Source organism: Pteropus vampyrus, unplaced genomic scaffold, assembly GCF_000151845.1.
Source record: "Pteropus vampyrus isolate Shadow unplaced genomic scaffold, Pvam_2.0 Scaffold185, whole genome shotgun sequence".
Taxonomy (NCBI): domain Eukaryota; kingdom Metazoa; phylum Chordata; class Mammalia; order Chiroptera; family Pteropodidae; genus Pteropus; species Pteropus vampyrus.
The window spans coordinates 1903923-1914098 of record NW_011888966.1 but is presented as its reverse complement, the minus strand read 5'-3'; the positions used below and the strand labels follow the sequence as shown (position 1 = coordinate 1914098).

At 54.0% G+C, this 10176-nt stretch overlaps 1 protein-coding gene across 2 annotated transcripts in view; it reads right to left on the bottom strand.

The window, feature by feature from the left end:
- Positions 1-1448: 1448 nt before the first annotated feature.
- The window catches only part of SYNPO (synaptopodin), a 26918-nt gene continuing 18190 nt past the window's right edge, over positions 1449-10176 (bottom strand). Inside the window, exon 2 of one of the 2 annotated variants that reach the window (XM_023537295.1) lies at positions 1449-7604. In XM_023537295.1, coding sequence (XP_023393063.1) covers positions 5218-7272 — 2055 coding nt within the window. In that variant the 5' untranslated portion in view covers positions 7273-7604 and the 3' untranslated portion in view covers positions 1449-5217. The remainder of the gene's footprint in view (positions 7605-10176) is intronic. The other variant, XR_896529.2, reaches the window with a different exon arrangement.

Below are 10176 nucleotides of genomic sequence, written 5' to 3'. Positions count from 1 at the left end.
GCAGCGGGGATACCGAGCGCTCACTCCACGAGGGGGACATGGGCGGCGGCGGCGGCGGCAGCGGCGGGGGGCTGCTCATGCTCCCGCGGCCCTGCTCCCACGGCCCCGGGCTCACCCAGCCGTCCAGGCTGCTGGGGGGCCGGGACGCGCCCGGGGTCCAGGGCGGGGATGTGGGCAGGGTCTCGCGGCGGTCCTGGGGAGAGAGCAGAGAGGGCGAGGGCGGGCGTTAGTGCTGGGGTTTTCTGTACGGGGGTTTCGGAAGGGATCGGGGCTTACTTGTCCATTGTACAGAGTTGGGGAAGCCAGCGAGCAAAGTCAGATAATACCTGCGGTAAAACCTAGGTACCCCATTCTCAGCTCAGATGCTTGAAAAAGCCCAGGCTGCCTGCCCCTCTGCTTGACAGGGAGGCGGTTAGTGCTTAGGAAGGCTCGCTTTGGAGGCAGACCCCCTACCTATTGAATGAACCTGGATAAGTTTCTCCAGCAGCAGAAGCAACTGGAAACCTCTGGACTTCAGTTTCCTCTGTAAAATGGGGGTCTAATATCAGCACGTACCCCTAGAGGTTTGTTGTGAGGTTCAGTGACAGAACTCACTTAAGAGAGTGTTACATGTATGAGAAGATTCTCTGGAAGAAAATAAGTGCTCACTAGATGTCAGTTTTCATAAAGAAATACTTTATGAAATACCTTATTTCCATAGGGGTGGAAATAAGACTTTTAATGTATTATTTTTTATGTAAGTTTAGTTTTTTGAACCATATGGATGTATCTATTCAAAACCTAAAAACAAAAATATCGATTATCATTAAGGTTGGACTTAGGCATAGGCTTTCTCAGCCCCCTTGCCATGTTGCCATGGTAACCTATTTTTTTTCCCCCTTGGATGCCTTGATCAGGGAGGAAGTTCCCACTGACAGATGAAAACACAAAAGGAAGATGGGTCATTCTTCCCTAGGCAGCACACTCCCCTCACTGGACTTCTTGCCTGCATGGGGTGGGGAGTATGGACATCCTTGAGGTTATAAAATACTGCTCTGCTACACACTATCATACCTGTTTCCTGCCTACTTAGGGGCTTTTCAGTCTACAAGGTTCAGTCTTATCTTTTCTGTCTCATTAGATCCTCACAACAGACTGATGAGATAGCTGATATGATTACACCCATTTTACGATGATGAAGGTGAAGTTCAGGAGTGTAAATAACTATCCTGTGTGTTCTGCCTCACCAGGAAATGTGTGTGTGTGTGTGTGAAAGGTGAGAGAGAGCGAGCGAGAGAGAGAGAGAGAGAGAGAGAGAGAGAGAGAGAGAAGGAGATAGAGAGAGAGACTATCTGCTGCTGAAAGGCTATATCATGCTTAAGTGGTCTGAACTGGTCTGAAAATGGAGGGGCTGGGGATCCATGCTCAGCGTGTATCTGCTAAACCATCCAACTGTTCATCCAATCAGATTCCCGCAATAAACCAGTCTGCTTAGGCTTTAATCCAATCCAAATTCACCAGCAGTCATTCCTCAGAGTCCAGAACTAGCCAGTCCATACAGTACCTCCTACCCAACCAAAATCTAGAACCATTTATAATGTCCATTCTCTCATCCAATCAGTAATCAGACACAGCCAAGCCACTCAGTCTCTCATCCAATCAGAATCTAATTTCTCCCCATCAAAAGGAAGCAACATAGAGTTATTGTTTTCTCCACACAATACAGCAGCTACTAGGTGAGTCGAGACTCAGAATTTGAGCCCTTTAACCTGAAGAGGAATGCTGTACAGCCATCTAAACAGATTTTTCATGGGATGGTAATGCTGGAGTGACCCTTAGGGACCTCCTGGAGACATCCAAGGCCCCAGTCAAGTAGGAAAGTTAAAGCTCAGCATGGGATTCATCCCCATTTACTCCCAGGGTCAGAGGTGTGTATAGGTGAGCCAAAGACACTGGGAGTTGCTTTGTCTGGGACATCCCGGGAAGCCTTCCCGTCAGCTGAGCTGTGGGAAGTGGTGCCAAAAGTTCAAGATCAAAGCCTATCACATGCATTGAGGCAGAGTAACCAGGGCTCTTCAGCCAGGAGAAGAGTAGGCTTGGGCAGGGGGAGCTATAACTGTCTGAAATCCCTAAGGATTGTCTCTGCCTTTGGTGGCCACAAGGGGAAGACTAGGGCCCGCAAGTAGAAGTAACAGGATTTATTTCTCAAGCCTGGATTGGAATGTTGGGGGCAGTGGTGAGCAGCTAGGTCCTCATCATTTGGAGATGGGCCAGAGTCTGACCTCATTGGAATTGCCATGGCTGGGAACTGCCATAGCTGGGCACTGACTCTGTGTGTGCAGGGGAAGAAGTGGGGTGCACCATACAAAAAGGCTGTGGGAAATCAGAACTGTTCACTTTCTGACAAAGGTCTCAATGCACCATATGCACCAGAACTCTTTGGATTTCCAAGGAGTGAAAATTCAGAAAGCAGCACCCACTTAACCCAGAATTAGCCCCAAAGCAGGGTACGTGTGTGGGTGAAGGCATGGGTAGAGCAGAGTCAGACAGGAACTATCAGAGACCAAACACAGCTAGCTCCCAGACTGCTTTATACAGTCCTTTCATTGCAAAGAAGGGGAAACTGTGGCCCGGAGATGGGAAAGGGTTGTCTAAAGTCACACAAGGAGTCAAGTGCAGATCTGGAACTAGAACCCACTTCTTCTGACTCTCCATGGCAGTTTGTTCCTCTCCACCAGGGGCAGAAACTCAGTATTTTCAGGAGGCAGGTAGTGATGAACAACATGGAAAATGGCTAGATTTGGATAGTAGGAAGAGGAAGAGGGGACCTGAGCAAACAGGAAAGTCTATGGTCTGGCTAAAGGCATTTAAATTCTGCTTTTAAAGAACTCAAGACAAACGTGGACCATAAGAGGTTGCGAGTTTTCCCCATGCTCTACGGAGTTTTTGGCCAAACTCCGAAGGAGAAAACCCAAAATATGTGATTTCCACAGGACTCTAGTTTCCAGGGAAGAGAGAGGGCAGTCCTCACTCCCAAGCCAGCACACATCTGTACCCATGGCTGATCCAGACACGCAGCAGATGCAGGCAGCACCAGAGACACACCACACATTCACACACAGTAACTGAGCAGTCCCGCCCCACCTCCCAGGCCAGAGTCTGGGAGAAGGGAGAGAGCCCTGAGCACCATTCAGCGAGCGCGGAAGAAATAAAGAAGCAAGACAGATTCGAGGCAGAATGTATTGAGAACAGGAGAGAAAACAAAGTTTGGGGAAGAGCTCGGCCAGCCTGGCTGCAGGAGTTGCAGGACGAAGGTGGGCTCTTCCACTGCTGGCCCTCGGGAGTCCAAGGGAGCAGGGGTCTAGGCGAGGAGCTTCACTCTGTCCTGGGAGGGGCCTGGCATGAAGGAGCGCTCACTCACGACTCCCCCGCACATGCCCCTGTGTTCTGGGCAGAATGAACTCACTGAGAAGGGGGAAGGCACCCCCTGTTCCCATGGAGATGAGCCTGGAGCTCACGAAAACTGCAGGCTCAGCCCAGCATGGGCACCGCCTCCACCACCCCTCTTCCCGCTGGGGAGCCCAGAAATAGGGCTGGGAAAGAGAAAGTGGGTGGTGCCTTGGGAAACTTCCATCTGTATTCTGCCTCTTCTATATTCTCTCACCCCCCCGACAAAGCCTGATTTTGGGGGGCTGCAACACATTAAAGGTGTCAGAGGTGGTGAGGCTCTCAGACTAGCTGACTCAACATCCTCACTGCACTACGAGTGGGGAAACTGAGACCCAAACACACACATGGAGTCAGTCTCTTATGTCCCAGCCTTTTCCTCGAAACCTTAAGGTCCCCTCGGCCTCATTCCACTGAGCTGCTGTGCTCCTGCCCCAGCCCTTGCCATGCTCCCACTGTCTCTAGGCAATGCTGTGCCTGCGCCATCCCAGGCTAGGCCTCTGACCCCCTGGATCCTGCGGCAGCTCACTCCAGCTACATCCTCCCCAGGATGCCCTGTATCTGTTCTGTGGCAACTGTCCATTTCCTTCCCCTGTCTTCCTAGGAGACTGCCTTTATCACTTGCAAGGCCTTTCTCCCAAAGCACCAGCCTATCCTCTCAATCCTCACAGATTGTCACAGCCTGTAGAGCCCCAATTATATAAATAAGAAAACCGAGGCCCAGAAAGGGAAAGTGACTTGGCTAAAGTCACACAGCAAATGGAAGGCTGAGATGGGACCAGAACCCTCCTCTCCTGCCTCTCTCCCTGTGGCCCCTGCCACTGCACAGAGATGACTGCTTTTATTCAGGCAGATTGGCTGAGGTTGAAGCCAAAACAGCCAACAGATATATATATCACTTGGGGTCTCTGTCTTCACTGCACGCCCACATCTGCACATCCTTCTACAGGGCTCTCCTGCTCTCACGGGTCCCCTGGGACCTCCTCTACCTCAGAACAGTGAGGGCAAGCCAGATGGAGCTGGGGTGGAGGTCTGGGATGAACTGCTTTAGCTGTCCCTAAAGTGGAGCCGGGAGTTTAGAGAGGGCATGGAGGCAGCTGAGCAGCAGGGCAGGAAGAAAAGCGTCAGACAGCAGTGGTGGGCTAAGTCCTCATCCAGCAGAAGAACCCAGGAGAGGAGAAAATATGGAGGCCAAGGCAAAGCTCTCTAAAGTAGTGGAGAGGAAACGGTGTCCAGAAGGCAGAGGTGGAAGAGAGAGACCTGTGGAGGTGAGAATCCAGCGACAGGCAGAAAGATGCCACGAGCCGAGGCCACAATGAGGGTGGCCCCACTGGGCAGCGGAGGAGGCAGCCCCTTGGCTGTCTGGTTCCATAGGCACTGGCAGGCTCGGTTTGCTCCAGAAGCCCCAGATTGGGCCCCCTTCTAGGCCATTCTCCAGCAAGACGCTGGCTTCCCTGTAGTTCACAAAGGCCAAAGGAACCCCCAGGCTTGTTAGGGCCTGCCAAGGGAGTTCTCTCTTCATGACCCTCTTCCCCTCCGAGTAGCAGACCAGATCCCCCAGACATGGATGGAATTCAACCACCCTTGTGGTAGGGGACAGGCAGCTGCAACTCAGAGAGGGGTGGTGATTTGCTCAGTGTCACAAAGCTAGCTGGTGGCAGCGTCAGCCCTTAAGCCCTGAGTCCCCATACTCCTGACTCTCAGCCCTGTAACCACTTCCTGCCACATCTGCTCTCCATCCTGCCCTCGGAGACGGGGCCCTGACAAGCAGTGGGATCCCGGTGGGGTCCGTTACTTGAAGCAGAAGGAAGGCTTCCACACCTGAGCCTCGATCCCGGCGTTCCGGGTGGAGAAGGAGGGCCTGGGGGCCTGCTTGGCTCGGGGAGACCAGGCCCTAGAGGGAGACACAGGGGAGATATCCCTGCTGTAGGTAGGGCTCACAGCAGTAGGCTGGAGGCCGTCCTGGCCGGGGGCTGTGTAGAGGCCTGGTGAGGAGCGGGTGGGCCGAGGCAGGGCGGGTGACCGAGGGAGGGTCGTCTTGGGTAGGCTGGGTACCAGGTCCAGGGAACTTGGCTTGGCAGGTGAGGCGGCTCTTGGAGAGGCCTTGGTAGGCTCCTTGATGGGAGAGAGGACAAAGAGCGAGGGCCGCAGCTGGTACGGCGGCTGTGGCTGCTTGGTGGGCTCTGGGCGCAGGACCCCGTCCTCAGGCAGGTAGCCGTGGTAGAGGGAGGCAGGTGGGGTTCGCGCTGGGCTTCGAGATGCCACTCGGAGGCTGCCAGGGGCATTTGTGGAGTATTTCCAGGACGAAGGCAAGGACATAGTGGGTGAAGGGCAGCGGGCCAATTCAGCATGGCCCGAAGACTCGATGACATACTTCTCCATGCGGGACTGGCGGCGGGCATAGAGCTCGGCCCCCTTCCCAGAGGCCTCAGACAGGTTCTGGTTGGGTTTGGGCTTTGGCTTGGCCTGGATGCGCGGGGACTTGAGGCAGGAGGCCCACTCAGGGAGGACGTCCTCGGCCGCAGCGGGGCTGGCCCTGTCCCGGGCTACCGGCTCCTGCTGGAAGTTGGAGGCCTCGGCCCCCAGCGCGAAGGGCTCCTCCTCCACGCCGGCCTCCCCCTGGTCCCTCTGCCTCCGCTTCTCATCCGCTGTCTGCACCAGATCCAGCAGGTCTGGATTCGGGGTCACCTTGGGCTTCTCCACAAAGGTGAACATGGATTTCCGGCTGCCCCTTCGGGCCATCGACTCCTCCAGAATGCCCGTCTTGCTGGCAGGAACTGCCTGACCTTTCAGATGGGAAGGCTTGAGGTCGGAGCTGGGGTACAGGGCAGAGTAAGACGGGGGAGACCTAACCCGGGAAGCCAGGGGAGCTGTGGACAGGGTCTCAGCATAGGTGGGGGGCGGGGTGAAGTTCCCTAAGGGGCGTCTCTCCAAGGCTGGGCTTCGCTGTGCCACGGGCCTCCTCTCCACCATGGGGCTGTGGGACATTACATGTCTCTGTGGCCGAGGGCTCCTGTCTGCCATGCTGTGGAGCTGGGGAGCTGGGGCCTTCCCCCCGAGATGTCGTCTCTCTACCATGGGGCTCCGCTCCATCTGGTTGGTGCTCTCTGATGCCTGGATCCCAAAGGGCCTGGCTGTCCTGTTGACCACGGATGGGGGTTTGGCCAGCGTTAGATGCACCTCGCTGTACAGCTTGGTGGGTGTGGTGGCGGCTGCTGGGCCAGACGTTTCTTGTTCTGCTGACACCGCTGGGGCACTGGGCTGGACATCAGTGAGCAGGGAGCTAGATGGGAAATCTGGGGCCGGAGGCCCGAAGTTGGAGGTGGGAGCGGCTTCTCTAGAGAAGATGGTGGTAGGTAGAGCTGATACCTTATCAATCAGGAGTGTGCTGGATCTCACCTCTGAAGCCGGCTCCTGGGGTTGGCCACCAGCACACAGGGTGCTGGGTTTGGAATCTGGCACGGTGCCGTTTGCTGGGAGTTGTGCCTCTGAAGAATTCTGTTGGACGTTAGAAAGCGGCAGGCTCTGAGGGGTGACAGTTGCCGGTGGGTTCTGATTGACATCTGTGGCTGGCAGGTTGTGGTTGCTGTTAGAAGCTGGTGTGATGAGGGTGGCACTGGCTGAGGGAAGGTTTTGGTTGACATCTGCAGCTGGGCTGTGGACCTCAGCTGGGGGCGGGGTTGGTGGGCTCTGCTGGGCTTCTCGGTTCTGGGACAGGTGGAGCCCATTGGCCGTTAGCAGGGCTGCATTCTCCTTTAAATAAACCACCAATGGTACCTCTTCCTCCTCACTGGCCACCTTCTCCAGGTGCCGCAGCAAGCTGGCTTCCTCTGAGCACCCCTCCATGCTGTGACTAGGGACCCCTATGTCAGGGCTCTGGCAGTCGGGGTTCCTTGGAGGGCCTGGCTCGGGGAGTGAGGTAGGACTCAGGCCGAGTCCCAGGTCATGGCCTGTGGGGCTGGCAGAGGGCACTCTGAGGGACTCCTGGCTGGGCTTCTGTCCCCTCTGGCCGTGGCTCTCCAAGGTAAACTCGTTCACCCTCTGCCGGCGCCTGTTGAAGAGCTGGACACCGCGGGAGTTGGAGCTGGGAGGGGTGGTCAGCTGGGCTGCGATCTGCTGGCTCCGAGCCTTGGCTTCTTTCAGATCCTTCTCGGTGAAGCTAGTGCTCCGGCTCAATGCTGCGGGGAGGGACAGAGGCCCAGTTAACAAATGGGAATGCAGAACCCCAGGGTTATACAGACAGACAGACAAATGGCCACCTGAGCCCCTCCTACTGATGATCTTTTCCTCTGGCATTTGATCTTTACTCACTGTTTCCTAGAACTCCCTTTGTTCATAAAGATCCCTGACCCGACCATCGCGGCTCAACCCAAACGCCACCACCTTTATAAACCTTCCCTGCTTTCCCTTCAGGGTTAACTGGACCACCTTGGAGCATCGTGCTCCCCCCCCCCCCCACCCACAAAGGTGGTCAATGCAGCACTTTACCAAACCCAGGAAGGAACACCCACCCTAGCGGTCCAGCCCCGCTACGTCCCGACTCATCTCCTCCCACCTCTCTCCTTCCCACTGGGCTCTTCCCTGCTTTCTTTTCTGTTCCTTGAAAATGCCAAGGTTGCTCCTGTCCCAGGGCCTTTGCGCTTGCTGTTCCCTCTGCTTGGAACGATCTTTTCCCAGGTGTCATTCCATGTGGCTTCCTTCCTGCTACTCGGGACTCGCTTGAATGTCACCTCCCTGGAGGGGCCTTCCTCTGTAATCGGCCCTCCCCTTTCCTAGTCCTCTTGGTCTTATTTTCTTCATGGCATTCACCGCAATTCAGAATTATCTTCTTTGCATACTTCTTAATTATCTATCTTCCCACTTAGAACATAAACTCTAAGGGGGCAATAACCTTGCTTGATTTGTTCAGCATTCTAACCCTGGCCCCTAGAATAGTGCCCAGTATAAGGTGGGCCCTCACTTTGCATGACTGAATGCGTGAATGACCCCCCCCCCCAGAATGTTTTCTATGTGCCTTTCTTAGGCCCCTTTACGCTTTCAAACTCATAGTATAGTCATTTGTTAAAACTAACACTTCTTCTTTTTAGAATAGGTAATAACAGTCACATAGTCTGGAAAAAAACCCATAAAGAAGTATACAGTGAAAAAATATCCCTCCATCTCTGAGCGCCCCACACCACAAGTCACGTAACAACAGATAGTTTCTTCTATATCCTCAGAGTTTCTTCCTATTTTTATTAAAACAGTCATTTAAAATTTTTCATATTTTAATATTATAAAAGGAATAATTGGGCTAATTTCAGCACCAACTATACTAGAACATTATATTACTTCATTTTATTCTCATGAGAACACTAAGAGACAAGCATTACTGGCCCCTGTTTTACAGAAGTGGGAAATGAGGTCGAGAGACTTGTAAATAACTCACCAAAAGTCACATGGCAAAAGATGGCAATGCTAGAGTCAGAACCAGTCCTCTCTGGGTCCACAGCCCATGCTCAAGCTGCCTGATTGCCCCAAAGTGTCCCTTTGGGACATCCAGGAGACAGAGTCAGTGGAGGTTGGTATTCGGTCTGGGGCAGGAGTCTGGGGCCTGAGGTCAGGGATCGGGCTGGGGTCCCACCCCTATTAACCCATAAGTTCACCATAGGCAACCATTTTTTTATCCCCGGCGCCCAGCTGGCACACAGTCGTTGCTCAATATATGCTTATTGAACAATGACTGAACAAATGAATACATGAACGACAGACTGATGGACAGATAGATGGGACAGGCTGTGGCCAGGATTAGCAGCTCACTCAGTGGCTGGGAAAATTCCTCCCTCCATCACTCCCCCTTGCCCCGACTGTGGGAAGCTAATTAGTTCTTGAGGAATCTGACCTTGCCCTCCCTCCTCCCTTGCCCTCATTAGCACTGGCCATGACATGCCTCGTGAGTCTCCAGGGACAGTCTTTCTAGGCATCCTGCCAGGGAGGTTTAGAATTCATAGACTCTCAGCACTGGAAGGGCCCTCATAGAGGAGTGACTTCACCATCCCCGTTTTAGAGATGAGGAAACTGAGGTCCAGAGAGTGGCTCAGAGCAGGGCTCCCAGTAGGGTCAGCAGGGAAGCCACACAGAGCAGAGTGACACATACCCGTGCCCACCTGTCCAGAACAGCGAGAGCACACGGCCTGCCCCACGTGCCCCTGACACCTGGGAGGGCTCCTCTCTTGCCTGGATCACCTCATCTATAAAAGACAAAGTGTTTAGGGGTTTGGCCAGGCTGCTCATCTAGGGGGAGCTTAGGTAGGGGGAAGCCAGCCACACAGAAGGACCCTGAGGGGTCCTCGGCTCATGCGATGTCCATCTCCTCTGCTCTGCTTAGAAACCAGACCTCATGGCCCACATCTGCGCTCTGCCATTTACTAGCTATATGACCTTGGCAAGTTATTGGACCTCTTTACTGGACCTCTCGGAGCCAGTTTTCTTAATTGAGAAGGTGATTAAAGCACTATCGTTAGGGTTTGGAGGTTCTCATGAGGTCAATTATAATGGAGGCTTACAATTGTCAATTCCAGGTGGGTGAGGCAGAGGACTCATGGTACCCTGAGGTGTGCTGTTATTGGTGACCCCACTCTCCTCCCTGGAAGGGGTCAGAGCTCCTTGTAGCAAGGACATTCACTCCACATATTCGAGTCCTGAGAGGAGAGTCGACTCTTTAGTCACATAGCAGGGGATTCCAGAGTTCTGAGGCAGGGGACAGGGATT